At 36.4% G+C, this 23,849-nt stretch overlaps 1 protein-coding gene across 1 annotated transcript in view; it reads left to right on the top strand.

Annotated features, from left to right (window-relative positions):
* Positions 1–23,849, top strand: part of MBOAT2 (membrane bound O-acyltransferase domain containing 2) — an 89,250-nt gene that overhangs the window by 60,975 nt on the left and 4,426 nt on the right. The window contains exons 5-11 of the mRNA XM_059842847.1: positions 569–624; positions 7,715–7,769; positions 8,556–8,739; positions 14,335–14,527; positions 16,875–16,978; positions 17,324–17,388; positions 22,102–22,234. Coding sequence (XP_059698830.1) covers positions 569–624; positions 7,715–7,769; positions 8,556–8,739; positions 14,335–14,527; positions 16,875–16,978; positions 17,324–17,388; positions 22,102–22,234 — 790 coding nt within the window. The remainder of the gene's footprint in view (positions 1–568; positions 625–7,714; positions 7,770–8,555; positions 8,740–14,334; positions 14,528–16,874; positions 16,979–17,323; positions 17,389–22,101; positions 22,235–23,849) is intronic.

The following is a 23,849-nucleotide window of genomic DNA, read 5'->3' as shown; positions in this document are numbered from 1 at the left end:
ACTCTGTTTGAGCCAGCATAATTATGCTGGGTTTTTGTTTTGCTAGTTATGTTTACTTGGAGCAAATAAAAATTCTCAATGGAGAAATCAAAGATAGGATCAGGTGTTAGCAGAAACCATGGAAGTGGTCTACATAGCTAAATAACTTATTTTAATATTCAACTTTGTTATAATTTTCTTGTCCTTTGCTTACTGCTGCTGTATCTTGCAATTGATATAATTGCTCTCTCCTTTCTTCTTTACTCTTCTTTCTGTAAAAAAAAATAAAATAAACTATGTTAGTACAAAATACATGTGAAACACTTCAGCTGTATTTGTAGAACCTAATGCAGCAATGAAAGACAGGTGTTATCAAATACTGCATTTAAGGCTTAAATTCTTTTCATTGCATTGAAAACTCTGCAGTGGTTTGAGTGAAAAAACTAAACACTTTGTTCTTGCATTGAAGATGTTCCAGCTTAGAGTAGTTAACCTAGACTCCTAATATAAAATTTCCCTGGTATTTATAAGTGAAAGAAAATCCTGACTTTGTATCTAAATTGTTCTTTCTTCCCTTTTTTTATGGCAGTCCAATGATGATAATTACACAGAAGATCACTAGTTTGGCATTTGAGATTCATGATGGTAAGATTTCTTTACTGTGTTTTATTTTCCATACAAAATAAATTTTACCAAAGTTCATCATGAGTCAGTGAATTACTTGGGACCAGTTTTGTGTTTCAAGGCAAAATAAATTTCTGTGTCTCAGTTGTTTCATTGATGCTTATTAATGAAAGTCCTGAGAAATGTGGCTTGGACTCTATACAGAAGCTCTGAAAATGCTGACACTGTGCTGAAGATATGACTTATCAGAAGACCAGTGACACTTCTGGAGTCAGTGTCTAAAGAGCAATGATACTCATTTGGGCTGGGGTATTGACTGTGAGAATTAACTAAAGTACTTCCAGATTCAGAGACCTCTGTTGCTGACAGATGGATAGAAAAAGCATATGATATTTCAGCTGTTTAGCACCTTTTGTTTTAAAATGCTAAATCTCAAGCACTTCCCTAGTTTGTGCCATATATGCTGATTTTTATAAAACCTTTGTGTGTTTCATTTTGTTTAGTATCATAATTACACTCACAGCTAACAGATTGCTGTGAACAGGGAGATTATCTAATTATGTTTATGTCTTCTCCTGTCAGATGTGTCTATCAGGTAAGTGGGCCCTAGTTGTGACAATGAATCCTAATGTTGGCTTTCATGGGTAAGATAGCTAGGTTTTTAGTTACCTCAAAATTCAAAGGAGTAATTTTCATTTTAAAGTTTGAAAATGTCATCTCATAAATCCGTCCAATTAGCTTGAATCACTTGGAGCTACAGATGTCAGTTGAAGATTTGGGAGTGTAGCTCCAGGCCCCTGGATCAAGACAGCTGCTTTTCTGATATTGCTTACTAACATAGTGCATGAAGTTTAGTGTGTTTCTGTCTCATGCATCCTGGCTTTAGTGCTCTTGGTGTTTTATGTTTTTTTCCATTGTTAAGTGGCACTGTCTAGAGAAGCCTATGGGCAAAAACTTTCAGGAACATGAAAAGTTGGGAAAAGACCTTTTTAGAGTCCTTTTTAAATTTTTGTTTGAATGAAAATAAATAATGCTGGGCTTATCTACTTGGTCAAAGACATTGATGTTTACCTTCCAGAGAAAATATATTCAGAAGTAGTAATTTTGCAATCTATAATCAACTGAAGTACACAGGTTAGTGGAAGCAGGTTATTATAAGGAAGTAATAGTTCTAGTATCAAGCATCAGTGCTTCCTCTTACTATTATTTTGCTAGGGAAAAGAGCTATTCTGAATTTGCTGACATCATGCACAAATAGTGGAGTGGTGGTATGGAACAAACATGTGAATGTTCCTGGCAATCTTGAGACAAATGTTTCATTTAGTCAGCTCTATTCTTAACTTTTGTCATGAAAAAAAAAATAGACTAGACTAGAAATAGACTAGATTTTTTCCTACATAAATTAATTCAAATAATTTGTATTTTCTTCTGGATTTCTTTATACTGAATTTTTAGTGTAAGTCTTGACATTTTGTTCCTCATTGACCTCTAACTTCTTTGTCAGCCCTTGAGTAGTAACTAACAGTATATTGGAAAAATTTCTGTGGTTGTGTCTGCAGTTTAGCAGATTCCTTGAGTTGGATGGTCACAGTTGCAGTTGTGAAAATGACTTTCAAAAGTTGATGTGACCAATGTGAGTTCAGAAGCAGCTGATAGTCTGGTGTCATGAGATGATAAGAAAAGATGTGCAGGAGAGACTAAGATTGCATTAAAGCAAAATTTTTTATTCTTAGACAAGCTAAAAGGGATCCGTCATGATAAATTAAGGAAAACAAGCCCTGCTGTCTGTGGGCTTTTGTTCACTCTACAAAGGTACATGCTTCCACTAGAAATTACTTAGAGATACAGGGACAGGAGAGGAGATAATGTTGCAAATAATTCTAAGTGATTAATGGCACTCTGAACCTCTAGTCTCATCAGCTTGGCTATATTAAACAACAATTACTTTATTTTCTTCCCTCATTTTTTACCAGTACATCCAAGGAGTGTAAGGAGAATAAACAGTTGGAAAAAAATGCTGCTATGTTGAAAGTTCCTGGTAAACTTCAAGATTCCAGTGGTAGCTAGGTTGGTTTTTGGTAAAGGCCAGTCTTCTGGACTTGATCTTTCCATGGCAGCCAGTTTGTTATCTTCAGCTGGTTGCATTTGAAGGTCCTGGAGTGAACCGAATGTCGCCACAAAGGCCACTTGCTCTTGCTGCATATTCAGGTGTCTGTCTAGCTAAGTGGATATGCTTGATTCCAAGCTGAAAACTAGTATGGAATCCCATATACAAATAACAGCTACCCCTGTAGCTGTTAGACCCTTGTGCTCTTACCATGAGGGATGTTTTTAAGCAGGGAAGTTAAATACAAGTTGCATACAATTTGGATTTGATGATCCTTGGGGGTCCCTTCCAATTCAGCCTATTCTGTGATACTGTACTTAAAGCTTGCTGTGTAATGCAAACATTCCAGAAGTTTGCATGGATCACAAACTTACGCGTAAACAGATTTGGAGTATGCCTTTCATGTATTCTGATCTACATTTTAAACTTCAGTCTTTGGTAGTTCTTACCTTGCAGTTCCTTGTTACTCAAATGAGCAATGCCAAAAATAAGTAGTCACTGAGTTAACATTTGCTTTGCATTTTTTTTTGCCAATTACCCCTGGCATCTCACATGTATATTCTAAAGGGAGAAATGTTTTTAAGTATTTGGAAACTGCTGATGTCTATATTAATTCGTTATGTGAAGATTTAGACTTATTTAGGCAACACTTCAGGTGAATAGCAGAGTTAAGGGAGAAAAAGTAATTTTATTTATATTCGAGCAAAAAATTTGCAGCTGTTTAACACAAAGCATTGCTTTCTAATGTTTCTGTTAATTTTATCAGTGAAACTGCCATGGTGTGGTGCTGTTTCGGGGTTTTTATTTCATAACTTATTACTTTCTTATTATGGTTAGGATTTCCTTTTAATGCTCTGTCTCCATCTGCCTCTTGATTTTTATTTATTTTTTAAATGAGCTCTCTGTTATGGTAATGACAGCATGGTGATTATTGTTTCAGTATCAGTTACCAAATTATTTTTTTATCATAAGTATCCTTAGTGGTTAAAGGAATGATACTGTATTTTTCCCCCTTCTAAGTCTTCAAGTATACTTTTGTGCCTGTGTTTTGCATGTATGGCTCTCTGGATATGAAGACTTGTAAATTTTCTTGGTTTTTTATAGGTTTTTTTCAATTTTACTCAGTGGGCATTCTATGTATTTGCTTTTGTTGCTGCCAGTGTGGTAATAACAACTAAAACTGTTATTGGCTGTCTTTGGATCTTAAAAATGTTTTGATAACAACAAGCATTTGGACTCAGTTGGTGATTCATTTCAGAACTACAAAAATTTACTGTAATTGCAACAGAGCCTGTGATAGGATCTATGTTTATTATTAATATATAATCCTATGTCTAGGCATTTTTAGTTACTTATTAGCCAGATTTCCCTACAAATATAAAAGTGGATAAGTTTAACCACAAAGTTGGGGTGATAATACTTGTAAATACTGTTGTAGTGAGAGCTCAGAAGCAGTCATAATATCCCATAATAAAGCCTGTGTGGCAGGGTAGTGGTGCCTAAGGGTGTTGGGTTTGTTACCATTAGGATGTGGGCTTTTAAGAAGGAATGTGAAGACAGAACTTCCTTATGATGTAGACCACTTGGGAAAATTTTTTTACTGATGATTTACATAACTCTTTTACCAAGGAAGGATCATAGGAGTATTTCCTCCTTTACAGATGAGAAAATGGAGTTACAGTTTTTGAATGACCAAATTGTTTCACCTCTCTAACAGATGTTCAATAAAACCCATTTTCTCTAATCTCTGCTGTGTGATTTGGTAGTAAGAAGGAGCTGCAGTTGTTGTGGTAGTCTCTTGCTTTAGGACAGAAGAAAGCAATTCTTGTAATCCCCAAAGGAATGCTACAAAACCTCATGAGTTCCCCAGCAGCAGTGTGCTGCTGAAGTGTGAGTTCTTAATCTCCAGTGTGTAGTAGGTAGGTAACAGCTATGGCTTATCAGGTCTCTGTTCCCATGGGCCTGGGAAGTAGTGAATGTGTATCTATTAATTCATCTCATATTGAATGAGCAGCAAGGTAAGAGCACCTCTTCCATGTTTATTTTCTATGATTTAAAAAATCTTAACAGTAGCTTCCTGAAAGCTTTCAAGAGTATGACAGAGATCATCATGTTCTTGCATGCTAAGATGATAAATGGGCCTTGAAGGCACTGAGAAGGCATTTAAAAAAAAAAAACCCAGCAAAACAGGGAAAGCCACTAACCTGACCACAAAGAATCTGCTGGCTGGAGGGAAACCTTCCTGAGATAGGGAAATGAAAAATTGATCGAGGCTTCCTTGGATGCAGTATGTTTTAGACAGCAAGTGCGTTGCTCACAAAGTTATTTGGGCCTTAAATGACTTCGTATGTCTGTATGTAACAATTACATACATAACATAACTAAAACCTGCTTTAAATAGACTATTTCTTTCCTCCTACCTCTCCAAAACCACAGATCATATCCCAGTGATTAGATTCTTCCATTTCAGGTTTGAGGTTCTTTCCTCCTTTTTTGTCACACATGTGTAATATGAATTATTTCATTTGACTAATTACCTTTATTTAATGACTAATCTGGCTTTATGCAAGTTCCTTTGAACACACTGGGTGATCGCTTCCTCTTTCTGACTTCAGGGTAAAATACTTATATGGAATATAATGGCAAGGGAAGCTTCTGCTCCAGTCAGTTTACATTGTGTGGGCTGTGAGAGACTGAAGACTCTGAGACACTTGACTGTGTGGTGGGATCTATAAGTGTCTTTGTGTTAAATTTGTTTGTATTAAATTCAGAGATTCACTACCTGAGAACTAATATTATGGCCTTAAAGGTTACAGATTCTTTCAAAATGCTTCTTCCACATTTTTTATTCAGTACCTTTATCAGCATAAAAGTCATCGCTACAGAAGCAAGGAGAAGATGTGAAAATGTAATGATGAGGAAGAGAAGGTGATGCTTTGTGAAGGCTGACCTAGAACAGAGACTAGACAGAGCTAAAGAATAAAATAGGTATTTATTAGGAGGCCTCAGTGGATCCACCTTGAGCAGCACAAGAGCCCACCCAGGGCTACACTGCAGGTGAACCCAAAATTGTAACAAAAATGGACAACCGGCCATGGAGCCTCACACTTTTATAAGTTCTGGTCCATTTGGATATTGGAGCTGATTGTCCAGTTACAGCTTTAGCCCATGAAGTCCCATCCTTCTTGGTTTTCTCTCTTCAGTTCACTGGTGTTTATGCTCTCGGGCCTGAGATCTACATCAGCCATCCTTGGTCCCCAGCTAGAGATGGAATTGTTTTGTCTTCCTACTCTGTGAAGAGAGCTCACCATCCCCTAATATGAAGCCCAGACCCACACACTAAATCAGCACAGTATCTGAAAAATAGAAAAGCTGAAACCTGAGGCATCAAAGGTGCTGCATGAAGTTAAGGGGTGATTTGTTCTTCAGTTTCTTGCCTTGAATGAGTATGAAGGATAGCGTTTGACTGTGAAGGATCAGGACCAAGGAAGGCATTTTCCCAGGCTATATTGAAAGAGAGGAGGTGGCAAGTTGGTAACTCCCTCTGTATTCTCAGCTTTGTTGAAGACTTCAAGTGTGGTTTTGAAGTCATAAGTGTGTGTAGATGATGGCCACACTGGAGTCACACACTAAGACAACAGAATTTCCTTCTTTGTAGATAACAAGTGTTTCCATGAGTCATAGAATTAAATTAGCTTTTACTTCCCCTCAGCTCCTCAATCTTTTTTGTCATAAGGCTGACTGATTTTGATATCTAAAAAAAAAATTGGCCCCGCTTGAAACTTATCATGGATCAAGTATAAGGGCTCCCCTCTGTGGATTTACTGGCTTCAAGGAGTGGGGTTGAAAGCAACCTTTCTATGACAGGAGGACTATCTTCTCTAGAAACACCTATTTTCATAAAGCACATTAGAATTTCATACTTCTATTGCCCTGCTCTTTTGTCAAACTTGATTAGAAATTGGCTGCTGGGTTTAAGCACTGCTCTGGAGTGCTTAAGATGATTGAAGTGTGATCCCATAAATTTGATTTCCTTTAGGAAGCTATGTGGATAAAATTTTTAGTAGTTGCAGTGGCAAAGAAAAAATGCAAATATGAACAGCAGGAAATGGCTGCATGTGGGAATGTCTGAGCCACTAGAGAAGGCTGCAGGAGGAGCTGAAGTGGTCATTCTGGCAGGCAGTGCTGGCTGGTATTAGCCAGGGCTGTCTGAAGGAGGGAGCTCTTTTTTTGCTCCCCTGAATTAGTGTATTTCATAATAAGTGAAAATGTTGAAAGTCTTATCTTTTACTTTTGTCTTTGATGCAAGTAGAGATTTTGAAGACTATTTTTCAGGGATAGGTTGCCAGCATTTCAGAAATGGCCACATATGGTAAGAAGTAAACTCAGTCTTGTTGCTGAACTTAGACTTGGACTGCCCCCTTCTGCTAGCAGGGGTTAGAGCTTCTTGTTAGTGCTCAGCAAAAAGGCTGTGGCACCCTTTACTGCCATACCTGCTTCACTGGAGCTTGGCCACAACCTTTACTTGCAGTGCAAAGCTATTCTTGAGGTCTGCCATAAGTTTCCAATTGCTGAAATCTCTGTTGGACTGTGTCCATTTTATGCATTGACACTGCAGGGACTATGGCTATGACAATCGCTATGTTTTGGGGCTTGTCCTGTTTCCAGAATTGGAAATAAAGGGTTTTAAAACCTGCAGACTTTGAAGTCTCAACTAATATAGGAAAATTGTTTTTGTTAACACTTCTTTCAAGTTGTCAATGCTTTCCTGAAATCCACATGATTTCACGTTTAGGCACTGCTGGATATAACAGAAGATATGAGAGTTTGTGATTTTGTCAGCAAGAATTGTTTGATCCAACTCCAGCAAAAATGTTATGTGACATAATAGCTCTGAAATTGCTCGAGGCATTAAGAAATTACATTGCAGCATGAGGCTTGTTCTGCTGAGTAGAATGTGGGGGGATTTAGCTTTTCTTTGTTTTTTCTTGTCCTCTTCCCTAGGAATGTTTCGGAAGAATGAAGACTTGACTCCATCACAGAGGTGTTTGGCTGTAAGGTAGGTTTGCAGACATTCTGCTTTAGGGATGTTTTGTGTATTTTCTTAATGCTCTGTGCAGTTTCTACAGCTCAGGTTCAAGACAGAGTTTACAAGCTCATGTCAAACAGATCCATTTTTTTATATATTTTTAGTTTAATTTGTACATTTATTCTTCTGAAAAATATCACTAGAAGTAGATTTTATAGTTATTTAGAAAAAACATTCTAAGTTCTATGCAGCCTATGCAAATGAATTCCATATCAGACAGAAAACTAGTAAACAGTACACATGTGAAGTAGCTGGTGAAGAAACATTTTTAAATTCTGTTTTTCAGTATTTAACTTGCCTTTTCTCGGTTCTGTATTCAGGACACTAGGAAATAGCATGTTGCTTTGGCAAGAGAGTGTTGAGACATTTGCTTTAATTGAAATTATTGCCAGTTAACCCAAACCTTTGTTTATTGATTCAATTGTTGAGGGAAAAATAGAGAGCTTAATACAGTTGAACAAACACTTAGGAAAACAGCCTTCCCTTTCCTTCCTCGGGCTCAGCTTCAGTCAAACACCTCTGCTGGGCAAGGAGAGACTCAGTTCAGGTCTGTCTCAAAATGCCCAGTATGGATTGGAAAGAAATGCTATGTGTAGAATGTTTCAAGCTGTGATTACAAAAGACAAACTGCTCTTGTCCATGTGGCTTTTACTGCAGTTAGAGTGAGTTGGTAGCATGGAGTGTGACTTTTCCTGCTGTGGAAATCCTGAAGAATTATACAATCCATCTCACGAGTTGCTTGTCTTTGAATTACAGACGCATGCCAAGTCTACTGGAGTATTTAAGTTACAACTGTAATTTCATGGGTATCCTGGCAGGCCCGTTATGCTCTTACAAAGACTATATTACTTTCATTGAAGGCAGATCATACCAACTGCAACAGTCTGAAGCAAATGGGAAGGAAGATACAAAGTATGAACAAACGGATCCTTCCCCAAATGTAAGATGTATGACTCTGCAGTGCTGATGCTTATGGAATCATTGCATGGAAAGCTTGGTTTGCACTCTTCATTTACAGGCATAACTGCTGAGCTGAGTCTGGAGTTCATTCATCAACGGAATAGTTCCCTGTTCAAAAAGTTATATGCTTATTTTTTAAAGGCAGGTTTTCTCCGTGGTTTCCAGTCTGGATCTTGTGGATAAAAGCAGATTTATTTGGAGCTTCCTAACAAGCTTATATGGTAAAAAGCCATCTTTAAATGAAAACTGTTCATGCATGTTCACTTCAAAGCATATACTGTGCCTAAAAATCCAGTCATATGTAGCAAATTGAAAAAGTCATAGAAATAGTTTCATTTTTCATGCTTGCAGTCATGTAGAGAGGTATCAAAGAAGGATTTTGATCTGAAGGTGTAATAAAAGATGTAGTACCCATAGCACTATGAACAATACTTCAAGACACATAAGGTTTTTTTTTTCCTTTGGTCTGTTATTGGAGAAGAGACCAAATACATAGGGAATGTAATCCAGTTGATCATGCCTTACAGGAGAGATTGTATGACCTGAATTTAAATCAAAAGCTCACAAAACTTGTTACTTTTAAAATTTAGTCCAATTAGGTTAATGCCCAGAGTATTGAATATTATCTTTTCACTCTTTTCATATTGTCTTAAATAGTAATGTATCAGGCATTTAAATTTACATGTGCCTAAGATAATTCTTACCTCACATAAGAGGCAGAATTTTCATGGGGTCAATTGGAACACTTCACATGGATGGCTTTTGCTAATTCCAGCACCAGTTGCCCATATTCTGCTTATCTTGTGAGACCAGCTGTTGCTGGAGCAGATTGAGGCGTTCCCATGTGTAGCTGCTTGTCTTGTCCTACCATCTAAAGGTTATGGCCCCACAGCTGGGGCAACAGGGAGTGCTTCCCAATCACTTGGTGCATCTCCAACCACTTCCATCCTTGGAGAGGTGGGTGAGGACTCTTTGCATGTTCCATTCTACCTATCTTGTGTGATCGTAGTAACTTGCACAACTGGAATCTAAACTCATGGCTGGAGGATGATAACACTTGAAGGTGCTCCACAAATTGACAGAGCATGTGGGCTCACACAGGTGAGCTGTGGAACACGTTAGGAAGGGTTAGACACAGAGAATTCCTTGTGTAGGTCAGCATCACATGGCCCATGCTCTGCTTTGCTGTATCAACAAAGTTGCGGGGACTTTTGTTTCTAAACATTGTTTTGGCCCAGTAAAGTCTTGTGTACTAAAATCCTAATTTCTGCAGAAAAGTGTTATATAGTAAAATTATTGCAAATGAATGGAGATAAACCAAACCTGCCTGTATCAGTACTTCTGGACATACATCCACTGATTGCCTGATAGGACTTCCTGGCTTTTTACCACATAATCTTGCTAGTAATATGGACAAGGTCAATAGAAACAAATATAAACCTATGATGGGTTCTTTTTTCAGGTAAGTGCTCTTCCTTAAAATTATTTGCTCTTAAGATGCTTGAAACTTTTGCAATTTATGCTGCATTAGCTTTTGATATAAAAACAAAGAGAAGCTGTTTATGCTCCTGATACTTCATCTCCCAACTGGTGTTAGAGAAATCTGGCTGCATTTTATAACACCAGTGAGTATTGTGTGCTTTTGGAGAAAGATGAATGACACAATTTTACTGCATTTGCTGTATCAATTAAAATATTCATTGTCTTGTTCTAGAAGAAGGTTTAAATACCATTAACTTTATATTAATACTTTAAATTTGTTATTATTTCAAGAAGAATAAATTTTTAGGCAACTCAAAAAATTTTGAAATGTAGTGGGGATCAGCAAATGTTAACGTCATAAATAAAAAAGAATCCTTGAGCTGAGTTACAGTAAGTTTCATTTCTTGTTAAATACAATTACATAACTGAAGTAGTTCATGCCAGCCTCCTCCTCTATACTGTGTGTTGACTGCATGATGTTAACTTGGATTAGTACTTTTGCTGTGTTCATTGCATGTTAAATGAATCAAGTCACCATATTAAAACTTACTTCTTATATCCTTCCTATTGTGCCTTTTTGCAAGCTATCAGTTGTTGGTGCTCAAAGTGGTGTCAACTCTCAGAAATTAATATCTGTCTTTGTAAGTTTCTTTTTATTATGGCTACCCTTAAAATACAAGATTCCTGTCAGCAGATATCTGCTTTCTTGCTTATTATGCAGAATCTTCCTACAGGTTATAATGTTCCTGCTTAAATATCTGTAGTTTTTGTCTGAGGTACCAACATCTCCAGAATAATGTGCTTTAACACTGTTTAATATTATGTAGTAAGTACTGATTCTTTATCAAATTAAGAACAAGTTCATTCAAATAAAAATTTTCAAGATTCCTCTCTCCTTTTTAAAATCTGCTTTGATATGTCACACATGTTTATGCAGTAATTTAGTTCTAAACTTTGTGAGCTCTGTGAGTGTTTTACCTTTATTTCTTCAATTAGAAAACTGCTCCTGAACTGCTTTCTCCAGTTAGGTATCTAGCTTTCAACCTAATTATAATCCCATCTAATTTATGCACATCTAGTTTTGTCGTGGCACTGTCTTCTAGCTTAAGTACGTCCTTCCCTTCCCAGTGTTGATCATATTTCATATTTTTATACAGGTATGCCCAGTTGTTCGTCAAAACTGGATGAGAGGTCTTTTAACCTTTTTATTGTAAAATAATTTGTATTTTTTGCTTCTTCTGAGGTCAAAGTTATCCTGCATCTTACTGTCTTTTAATTCCTTAACAGAGCAGTTATTTTGCTATGTTGAAAACTTTAAAGAGTAAATGAAATGAAACCTCAAATTACTTCACCCTTGTAAAATCTGACCAACCCTCCTATGTGACTGTGCAATTCAGTGATTTTTCCCATTTATACCTTGGCAAAGAAAGGTGAATTAAGTAATCAGGAGTGAATGAACGTTTTACCAAATGCATTTCAATAGGTAATTGAAAAATTGAACAATGATTTTGTTGGTGTCATTGCATAGTGTTGTAGTTTGAATCAGATAATTTGATTTTGTCTGAAACTAACTGGTGAAAAAGCAAGCAAAAACCCACTAAAACCTACCAGACATACCACCACACCTTCCCACCAAAACAATTTCCAAACAACAAATGCTCCCCTGCAAAATGGGAAAAATTTAGGTTTTCATCTGATTTGTTTCTCTAATCTGACTCAGCCTAAGGAGCACAAGCCAAACCTTCAGGGAGGGGGTGGAGGCAGGGCACGATTCCTTTGTCTTGCAGCCTGTGTTTGGCTTGGCCTCAGAAACTCTGCTTAAACCAGTCTGGAAACAACAGCTCCCCAGCTTTGTAGATGGGGGAGATTTATTTCCACCACAGTTTTCTAGGGACAGTGTTATCCCTGATTCTGATCCCTCTAAGTGGTATCAGCATGCTGGGATTTATAATTATTGAGTGAAGTAGTACAGTTGGGGGGAAAAAAAAAGTTTACTCATGGCAGAGTACTGTATGAGTTCATTATTTTTCCTTAAAATAAATTTTGTTGAAACCCTGATGCTCTTTTGTAAAAGAGGTGCTTTGACCTCCACAATTTAGTTAACAACCTTCAGAAAAATACAAAGCATATTTGGTTTTTTGAGTAGTCAGGTGAATGGCATGTGTTTACTAATAAAAAAATTGGCAAATAGAGGCAGTGCCACAAGGCAGGTCTTTGAACAGAGATAACATTGAAAGTGCCCAAAACATTTTTTGAGACTTTGTGGTCATCTTCAGATGGAAAGAATCTATTTCATATATTCATACTTAGGTTTTAACTTGCAAGTTACTGTTACCAGCTTATTGTTTCTCCTGCAGAATTGAACATGACTTGTAATTATGGCTTAGGCCTTTAAGTTAAATCCTTGAAAATATCTTCAGAACTTGGGATGATGCTTTCTGATACTTACAAATATCAGACTTTTGCTTTTGTCAGATACTGCTTACCAGAATTAAAAATTCATTAGCTTTAGTAGTAACTGATTTTATGAACATACATTTCTATTGAAGATCCTGTAGGCATTAAGCCAACTGAACTTTCCCTCTGCTGTAGCAAAGAGATAGATTTTTAATAGTTCTGGAATAACAAAGGAGTGCTTTTAGAAAATTAATGCTCTTCACATTGAACTCTTGTAATAGAATAAAGTATTAAAATTAAGTTCATTAGAAAGCAAGAAGAAACAAATAATTAAACACCAGCTTTAACCATTAATAGGTAGTTATCTGGCTGATGTTTTTTTTTGAAATTGCTGATTCCTGATCCTGATCCTCTCTGAAGTATCTTCTGAGATGAGCCAAGTGAAATATATGCAATAATCAAAAATACCCTCACTGTTTTACAGCTTTTCCAAGTCTCATTCTTTAATCAGGTTGTACCACTTCTTGCATCTGTGCAGCTGGGTCAATCTTTGATACTGTGTGTCTTGCCAAAGTGTGTGCTTTCAGTTGGACATTTACTGCCCCATTCTGTATCATGGAAAAAAATTGCTCTTTATTTTGGAACTAGATGTTGAGCTGTACTTTCAGTGAAGCAGATTGATTGTTATCTTGTCAAGTTTAGTATCTGTATAATTGTAATGTAAATTAAAACAGTAATGCTTAAATATTGAGATTACATAAAATAAAAGCTTGAAAATTGCATTTCAGTGAATTAGCTCTCGAGCTTCTCTTGTTGATGCTTGCTTTAGTATGTTACTGGGGTCTTCACAAAACATGGTGTTTGCCCTTGGAATGTGGATCAGACTAGTGACTTAGAGCAGTCAGTGTTAGGCATATATTGCTCTGTATGTTTATAATAGAACCTTAGAAAAGTTCTACTGAAGATACATACTCTTTACTGTGGTGGTTACAGCAAAGCTGAGTTTTGAGAAAATTTGAGTAGGTCCTATCTGAAAAACACACTTGTACATATCTGTGAGCATATTATTTGTACCATTGTAGTTTGCTTACTGTGATTAGAAAACAGGTCCATATAGAACTGCTTGGCTCAAATTTATAAATCATTTCGCTGTTTTAGTTGGTTTATAATTTAGAGGCTTTGATAATGTAACAGAGATGACTGGTGTATTGAGTTGGGCAGAAATTGAACACCCACATTATGCCAAAGGGTCCTGGAAGGAAACTGAAGTTTTGCCATTGTTCTGGAATCTCTGCAGTAATAATCTTACTTTGTCCTAGATTATATGTTTTGTGTTATGATGTCTTAACAATTTAATTGCTTCAGTAATTTGACAAGAAAATAAGAAAAAAACCCTTGACTTGCAAAAGGTGCTCTGGTTATTAAAAGGGCTTTTAGAGAGTCACTGTAGTCAGACTGGATTTATTGTGTTGGCCATGAGAAGCGATGCTCACAACTTGATCAATATAACAATATTCCTTGAGTCTCTGTAAAACAGAGATTTTTTTATAAACTATTTTAAAGTTGCTAGTATACGTATTACTGAAGAATTACCATATGTATATGTCTGTATAGGGAGGGAAGATTAAAACTTTTCCTTTGTTTCTAAAAGATAAACAAAAAAATGAAACTTACAGAATCTCCCTTAAATTTTCAGATAGCCGTGGCACAGAAACTCTTGATCTGTGGACTGTCCTTGCTCTTCCACATGACTATTACAAAAACTTTGCCTGTGGAATACAACATTGATGATAACTTCAGAGCTACAGCATCATGGCCTGTAAGGTTTTTCTACCTGTATGTGTCTCTTATGGCTGCCAGACCCAAGTATTATTTTGCATGGACTTTAGGTAAGTATATATTTAAAAATATAATAATAACAGAGAGAGCATTGATGAGTATCACAGAGTACTGAGAGTCATCTGAGATGTGCACGCTTAAGTGTGTATTAAAAAGTGGCAGTGCCCTCTTGAGGCCTTAGGAAAACCTGATTGCATTTAAGTCTTTCAAGGTATTAAGGACATTGAATAGTGTCTCTTTTTTGAGAAGTGATCACTTTCTTTTTGGAGAGTGATAGTGTTCCAGTGAACAGTAACTTTAAAAAAAGAAAAAATAGTAGTAGATCTAGTCTGATGTACAATCCTTTTTTTTTGTTTATGATTTTTAAAAATTTATTTTGATAACTTTATTTTTGGCATATCTTCAAAGCTAATTTTAACCTCTTTCTGTGGTTAGTTATCAGTAATTTGCTTGATGTTATTCAATCACAAAGGAAAGTTAATACTTTGGAGTTCAGGTACATGATACTGTTGTTAATAGTAGGTTGCATTTTCAGAATTTGATGGGGTACACTTGAGTTTTAGCCTTTGTTAACTAAAAGTTTGAATGACTGGTGGGATAACATACTTTTAGTAACTTAAGACACTTGAATATTTCAGACACTTGAATTATACTATTTAAAGAATATTTTGCATTTCCCTCCATGTTACATGTAAAAAAACAGTGTGTACAAGAGGAAGATGCTTTATTTAAGTAAGCTGACATCTTGAAAGTGGCTCACACAACAGATTTCATCAGCTTCCTCCTCCTCTCCAGTTTTACATATTTGTCTGATAGTTCTTTTGAGAGAAAATCTGTGGGAACAATGCAATAAAGAAAGCTTTAGGGTAGCAGAGCAGCATGACTCATTTACAGCTGCTGGTTTCATTCCTGGTCAATGAATTAAATACTTTCAGCTTGTCTGGATATAGTAGTTCTGGGGCTTGTTGTGGAAATAAATACTTTTGAATATTATGCTCTTATACACCCATATCATCATCTATAAATAGTAGTAGTCATCTGAAAAGTGAATCATTTCAGTTGGGCTTTTTTTTGCTTTTAATATTTCAGTTGGATTCCTCTTTATGCACTTGCTAGCAGTGTAGAGCTAGCATTCCTCTGGTAAATACCAAAGAAACTGGTCTATGCCAACTCTGTACTTGTAGTTTGTTAGCCTTATTCCTTCCACTTTGTCTCTTCTAAACTTACAATGGTAGCAGTAGAATGTGAGGGGCTTTAACAGCTTTACTGGGTGTTACACCTTTGAGTTGTACATTGCTATTCTTTACTCTTAAAAAAAAGTGTTAATGAACTTAGTTACTTAAAATGAATAATAAAATGCTAGTTCATAAAATGAGTACTTAGTCTAGTTACAGTCTTTGCATTCTAGCTTGCAAAAGATTATGGAGTTTGTGTTTCCAGCTGTTTCTAACTAAGCATAAAACTATTGCCCAGTATTTGAAGTTGGCATAGCAATGTCAGATGTAAGGCAGCAAATTTTGTTACTTTCAAAGATGTTTTTAAAAAAAAATTTCACAAGGAAGTAAAAATATTATAAATTCAAACACATCTCATTTCCTTGCGTGTGGCCATCCTAATTTGAAAATACACAGGTGAGGAAATGTTAGTGTCTGAGCTAACAAAGCTCAGGTGAAAGTGATGAAAGTGACAGGCAGTAGAGATCCCTTATTTTTTCCTGCATAGTCCAGATGACAGTAGAAGCTTTTTCTCCTAGGGAAAAATATTGTTTGCTTGGAACATCTGACCTTTGACATGCACTGTAAACACTTCACATTCAAAGGTGTTGTAACAATGACCTTGTGCCATTAGTGGAAGTTTGACAAGCTCTGCATTCCTTAGAAAATCGCTGGTTTTGTCTGTTCGGTTTGCACTGCTCTCTGTGGGGTGCTGTGAATGTGCACCTGCATGGAGGGAATCACACCATTTAATCTTTATGCTTTAAGCATCACTGTTGCTGCATAATGAAGACCAAAGACATGTATGTGAACATTGAGCTGCTGTTTCAAATCATTGCAACCAGCCACTGTTTTGTAGTCTTGATGCATCTCATAGAGTTAGTTTTTCTGTCTGACTGCTCGAGCAAATCTAAGTAGGTGGTATGGGAGGCAGGGAACATCTGTACTGTGAAGTAGCTAGTGCTACCTCTCATTCTTATGCTTTTGTACAAATTTTTGATTTGGAAGCTAGTGTTGCTTGGATTGTTTTCTGTTTGTTCAAGTGATCCTCGGTACTTAAAACAAAAAATAAACATAGTCTTTAGAATGCGATAAATGTTTTGAACAAACTACATATTGTATGATGCACAATTTGTAATATAGACAGTTTATAATTAATTTGTTTCTTCTTGTCTCATTGCAGCAGATGCAATTAATAATGCAGCTGGGTTTGGTTTTAGAGGCTACGATAAAAATGGAGTTACACGTTGGGATCTAATATCAAATCTGAGAATCCAGCAAATAGAGGTTTGTTTTTGGTTCTTTCAAAAAAACCCTCATGTCCATGTAGGTAGTTACTCTTTCATTTCAATAACTTTTCCTACACATTTCTTCCTTTAGATAGTGAATATGTTCTAAGTAAAAACTGATGTGTTCACACCTTTAAAAAAGGGCAGAAAATAGCTTGTTTTGAACATGTTCTACTTGTCAATTGACTTCCAAAATATTCTGTGGTTATAAGTAGTTGAGTAAAAAAATTATTCAACTCATCACAAATTTGGGTGGGAGGATTTAGAATTTACACACAAGAATTTTGAAGCATGTTGTGACACTCTGCAGTTATGGAAATAATTAGTTTGTTTTACTTTACAGTTTTCCACAAGTTTCAAGATGTTTCTTGATAACTGGAATATCCAAACAGCTCTTTGGCTCAAAAGGTATTTATTTCTTAATGGAAATTATTTCCCCTGAAGTTTCTGAGATACGTATTTCTTTGAAGATGGTATAACATTTGAAGCTAACTCCCAGGAAACATCACTTGTTTAGCAACTGTGCGGGAGATTCTTCTTGTAATACTTGAAGTAAAGCCTCTAAGTTTAGGACTTCTCTCATAGTGTAAACTACCAGGTTATGATAGAATCTGTTTTTCTTCACAGGCCATAGGGAACCTAAAACTGTTAATCTGTGGAGGTGTCTTTTTTCCCCTCTCTTAGCATTCAGCCAGTGCATGTTGCTGAAATCATCAGGCAAAGTGTACATCTCAGCCTGTGAAAGCTCTGCATTATTTTTAGGCACAGAGTGATACAGGAACTTCTGTATGTTCTGTGAGGGAACTTGCTGTGCTCTTTCCATTATGAGTGTATGACAGACATCAAACCCTACAATGTGCTGTCAGCAAAAATTCCAAATTACTCTCTCTCAGCTGCACTCTTTTTTCTTGCTTGGGGAACACGTACAGTGCCCTGTGAATGACATCATTCTGCTTCTTTGTGGTAAGGAGAAAGTAGAAGTGTTCTTGAGTAGCTCATGGGTGTTGTTTCCCTTCTTCCAGTCAGACTGTTGATGGTGCAAGTTTAACTGAGACCCCTATCTTGGGGTCACTTAGAAGACTTTACCCCTTATTCTAGGATAGCTGGCAACTGGATGTCTCTTGCATCAAATTTCTCCATAGTATGTTCTCTTTCTTCCATAATTTCGTCCCTAAATATTTTGCTCACCCAATTTAAAAAAGGAATTGAATTTTATGTGATTATTCTGGTTGGCGCAATAGTCAGTGGAATCTATTGCTAGGATAGTCAACAAAAAATTGCATGTTTGCAGGTATTGAAATGTAGCATTTCAAAAACCAAATATGTAATTTAGTTGTTTTGATTTAGTTAGAGAACAGAAGTTTAACAATATTAAAACATAATAGGAAAAGGTTATATTTCAACAAACTTTCAAATCTCCTAAACAGAATTATTCTAAACAAAAATTATTAGTGAAGAAGCATAATATTTCTGTTAAAAATTGAAAGAAAAAAAATGCAGGTCAATTGCTCAGGGTGATAATAAAAGACGATGTGAAGAAAAATTAAAGCATTTCAAAATGTGTTTTTTAAAACAATAATAAAAGAATCCTTGGGGATGGTCTTAATTGATTCTGTCAAAGTGAAAGAGTGTGGAAAGGTGGATGTTCTGTGAAAGTTTTGTTGCAAGTAGAATAGGTCCATAAAAAGTGGTAGAGAATGTAGACTTTGTTACTAATCATTTGGTTAGTGCAATGCTCCAACAATTTGCATAGAGGACAAACTCTTGGATTACTTTAAACATCCACTTTTAATAACTCACTTTTTTTTACCATTTATAGAAGTACCTAAAACTTTAGCTATTAATCTCACATAAAATACCAGACATTAACATTTGTTCTGTTATTTTCTGATAATCGTAGAAAAGGAACCATCAGTTAAAGAAAGCCTGATTGTGTGTAAAAACAAATTTGTAAAAAACACAGTTAATAGAACTACAGATCACGAAGAAGTTTAGTAAATATCTAATGTAGTTCATAGTATACAGCAATTTAACGGCATTATTGTTACAAGCCTGCAGGTTAAAATAGTTATTTACATAGTAGCATATATAGCATAGTTACATATATAACAATATATATCATGATAGTGTTTCCTGGTTGAGAAAGCTGTTATGTTCCCCTCAGCCTGTTCCTTCTCTTTTCCAAAGAAACCATCTCATCCCATTTGTCTTTGGTTACGTTTGCAAATCCTCTGTGATTCTTGTTGCTCAATTCTGACATCTTTCCAAACCTTCTGTCTTCTTAGAGTAGATGCAGTACTTCTGCTAAGACCTTCAAGTTTTTCTCCCTGGCATTTTAGAGGCAGAGTTGATTAATTTGAGTGGATTATTTATAATTATTTTCTTTGGGTAATACTATGATGTATTAGAAAGGGTGTTATCGGTCTTTTTTTGCAGCAGCAATCTACTGTTGGTTCATGCTTAGCTGATACTCAGTGTTTCATACTGCTCATCCATATTTATGCTCAGCTACACTTTTTGAGTAATGTTATAGGAATGGTACTGGGTTGTGTCTTCCACTTTTCTTATTAGATGTTCTATGCTTTGGACTTAATCTTGTTGATTTCAGAACATCCTTCAAGTCTGCCAAGATCATTTTGGATTCTAATGCTCTCTACTAGGAAAACAATGCCAATCTCATCCATCCCACCTTCCACCTCAAAAAAGGAAGGGAAGACAAGGTGGAAGAAATACTTCTCAGTTTACCCGCCTCAGTTAGTAAAGAAATCATAGAACCAGACTGAAGACAGTACCTTGCTGAACAGTTGGTGCATCTTCCCACTTCTAGAGCATTATGGATAACCTGAACCACCTATATTTGAATAGATTTTCTCAACCTGTTGTGATGACTGTATTTCCTTCATTTGCTTCTAAGATTGTCAAATGAAGTATTTGAACAAGATTTATTATTGCCAAATCCATGGAAGCATTTAAGTTTACTTTTTACTCTTTGAAATTGAAATCTGAGGAATTTTTTATACTGTTTTACCTCACTTGCATTGATACAGCTGAAATTTGGTTAGTTAATTTAGTGAGTTCTGTTCACTCCTGAATGCTTTCCAGGGATAATTTCAGTACTTTAAACCCAATAAAGATTGAAGACATGTATCACTTTATTAATGAGATGTAATTAGCCACCAGACATATGCACTTAGAACTAATAGCAGTATTAGAACACATAACATTTCACGTGTGCTTAGTGCTTTGGTGTAATACACATTTTTAAACACTCTTCTGCAACTAATTTCAAGCAGATTAAAAAGCATACCTGTACGTACACAATTACATGCAAACTGCACCTCCTCTCCTAAGGATGTGTGGGATACAAAACCGTGCTTGCATGCTCTGCCTGTGGGAGATGTGGGTGCTCCAGCTTGCTGTGAATCTGGTGATTTCACATGCCCCCTAGAAAAGCCTGGCACAAATCCATGTGCCTGCAGCTGACAGGGATGAGACACTGCTCCCTGGCATGGTGCACTGCACTGACAGGCCTCTATCTGGATGCAGCTACTCTGTGTCTACCAGGGATGCTCTGTCTTGGCCAAGACAGAGGTCATTGTGTTGGTGGGTTGACTTCTGGCAGTATCAAATGAGGTTTTGATGAAAAGTATTTTGTTCCAAGATGTCTCCCTGACTCAGTGCACATTTTCCTAATGCTTTACTACTCCTGAGGCTGAGAGATTCTTTGTCAAAAATGTCTCTGTTTACTATTCAGCCTGGCCAGTGTTGCTTTTCTCTTTAAGGTGGTCTGTTTTGGGCAAATGCCCCAGACAGTTTTAAGTATTAGGCTAGCCCCATGTTCTCATCTTAATTGCCACTGTGAATGAAGCCCTTTAGCAAGAGGAGAGGGTTGTGCACATATCCCACTGAAGACCTCATAAGATAAAACTTACCACATCTATTTGACTGAAATAAACTAAGTTAGAAAATTACACTTTTAATCTTCCCCTATTCAGATCCTTTTTACCTTCTGTTCTTCAACATAGACTACATCAATAGGTTTCAGTAATCTTTAAGTGGAAGTTGCAGTAAAGTAGATAGATTGGTAGTGGATGTTGTGGCTCTCAGTATCATTATCTTGTCATCTTTGAATAACATATGTGCATTCTCTTATCTTTCTCTCTTACTTGCTGTGTGGTTATAAAATCTTTTAACATATTTGTGTCTATAGCTTTTTTAGCTAAAACTCCTTTTTGTATGTTAGCTATAGATTTGTGCTCATGCATGCTTGTGGTGTTTATTTTTGCTTTGTTAGTTTGTATCTGTTTCCATGTTTCCTATTGCTTTTTGGTTTTCAGATCATTCAAGGCATTACAGAACTCTTGATGAAGCCATATCAGGACTTTACCATGTTTCCTATCATTCTTCCACATCATGATGGTTTGTCATTGTGTCATACAATGTTGTCTTCTAGAAACCACCTTTCTTGGATTCCTTTTTCCCTTCTTCCTTCTAGAATTCCTTATTATAGGACCTCACCTAGTAATTCAGAGTCTCAGTTTTAAAATAACACAGAGTTCGGCATTCTCCTTATTTAATACTCTCTCAGCACTGGAGTATTTATTACAGTTTAATTGTCATGCTCACCTAGTTGTGTCACACAGACACATTCTCAACTGTAGTTTCTTTATTATTCAAAATTGAAGGTAGCTGTTAGTTTTCCCCTTTTCCTATAAGCTGCTCTTATTTTATGGAAAACATACCTGGCTCATCCCAAGAATCTGGTGGTGGTTTGTGCCTTCCAGTGCAGCTTTTCAAACACATTCTTTGATGGCTCAAGATCCCTTATTAATGCCAAAACTCATCTTTGGATGCTTGTGTATCACTTCATTAGGAATAAGGACAATGTGTGATGGCACTGAGCACAAGTTTAGCACTGAGGGCTGGAATCAGGAGCTGTGAATTGCTTTAAGTAATTTTTGTAAGCCATAATATAGGGACAACATTATTAAATAATAGAAAACTGCAATTGCATTGAAACTTCTTTGTTGGAGATTAAACTGGTAAAAGTATAAATGATAGCTGGGAAGACAGGGTGATTTATTTCGTGTTACTTATCTTGAATTGTTTTTGACTTGCTAGAGTGTGCTATGAGCGAGCCACCTTCAGCCCAACGATCCAAACCTTCATTCTTTCTGCCATCTGGCATGGGGTTTATCCAGGATATTATTTAACATTTTTAACAGGAGTACTAATGACACTAGCAGCACGAGCTGTAAGTACAAACTAAGTATCTTCATAAATAATAAGTTTTGTAAAAGCAAATTGATCATGTTCATTGCTCCAAAGATGCTCTTTACTGTTGATACACAATCTGTCTGATAGTGGTGTTTACTTTTTTTAGTTATGAGAACAATGGGAATGATTAATGAAAAGGAGGGCTTGATTGGTAGAAACAAACAAGACTATGCACAGCCTATAACATCTTTGTAGCACCTTTGTATCTTTTGTGGAAGCTCTTCCTCTGTATTAACTGTTAGTGTATTACTATTGCATGCTGAACAGGTTGATGTTATCTAAAATAATTTTGAAAAAATCAGTGACAATGAGTAGCTTAAAATTTGGTTGTCATTGCTATATATTTCTAGAGTTTGCCTCATCCCTAATTTCTCTCCAGCGCTATTGTAAGGATGATAACTAAAGAATGTTCCCCCTCAAGCAGCACATAAAAATCTCTAGTGCGGTTACTATTTCAAGTTGGCCAGCCAATAGTGCAGTCACATTAACAAGCTTTTGCAGTTGCTATTCAGAACCATATGGAGACAGCAAATCTGCCAAGAAATCTCTCACTGCTCTGCCTGAGAAAGCTGTGTAAGAACAGAGACAGGTTTATCAGTCACTCAGTGGAAAAGAGGAGCAAATTACACATCAGATCAGAGCAGCATAACAGAGCACTTTTTTGTTGAAAGAACCAGGGGAGTGAGAAATGAAGCAGACTGCTCTGTGGTTGCTGTAATAGCTAGGGGAAGGTGTACATCAGATTTAGATTGCTACTACATCAATAAAACAAATGCTTCTTTCTTCACAAGAAATGGGTGTAGTCCTTGTTTGACAGAACCAACTCCTTTCTTTACAATAGATACCGCTTTCTTCTTCTTCCAGATCTATCACAGGGAACTTTTGACATTTGTCAGCCAGGGACTGGAGCAAAAGCCAAGGTTCTGGGACAGTTCACAGATAAAAGTTGTTTACTTAGTGAGATGAGTCCATTAAATTGGAGTGCTCACTGCCCTTCATCCTGGGCTTCTCTAGTAGACTATATTGTATTAATGTATCAATTGTATGTATCGATCATAGGAAAAAAAGTAAAAAGGTATTTTCAGCTAGTAAAAAAGTATTTTCAGTTTCTGTATCAATAGGTACTTAATATTAACTAAGATATGTTAGAGCATATTTGTTACTTAACTCTACTAGCCTTTAACTGCAAAGTTTGGCAATGCTGATCCACACTTTGTTCTCTTATGCCTAAGCATTTATCCAACTTATTTTACTGCCTTTAATTATTACAGATTTCATAACTGAGTATTTACTAGTGGCAGCCATAGATTTGTGTTAAAAGTTGTTCTCCAAGTCCTAAAATAGAAGATTACAAGAAATTTTGTGAAGCTTTATCTGGGTTCTACAGAACTCAGGAACAAGTCCTTGCATGTGACCATAGGAATAACTAGAGGGAGATGGCAGAATGAAGGGTATGTAGCTAGAATTACTTGTTTGACTTAGCTTAACTAAGAAAAGACTAGGTGGGAATGTGGTATCTACAGAGAAATTAGAAGAAGAAGAACTAGAAGGGTCAAAAAGGGTTTTTAATGCAAAGAATTAAATCAGCAGGA

Source organism: Haemorhous mexicanus, chromosome 3 (genome assembly GCF_027477595.1).
Source record: "Haemorhous mexicanus isolate bHaeMex1 chromosome 3, bHaeMex1.pri, whole genome shotgun sequence".
Classification (NCBI taxonomy): domain Eukaryota; kingdom Metazoa; phylum Chordata; class Aves; order Passeriformes; family Fringillidae; genus Haemorhous; species Haemorhous mexicanus.
Note: the sequence above shows the minus strand (reverse complement) of the source record. Positions and strands in the feature narration are given on the sequence as shown.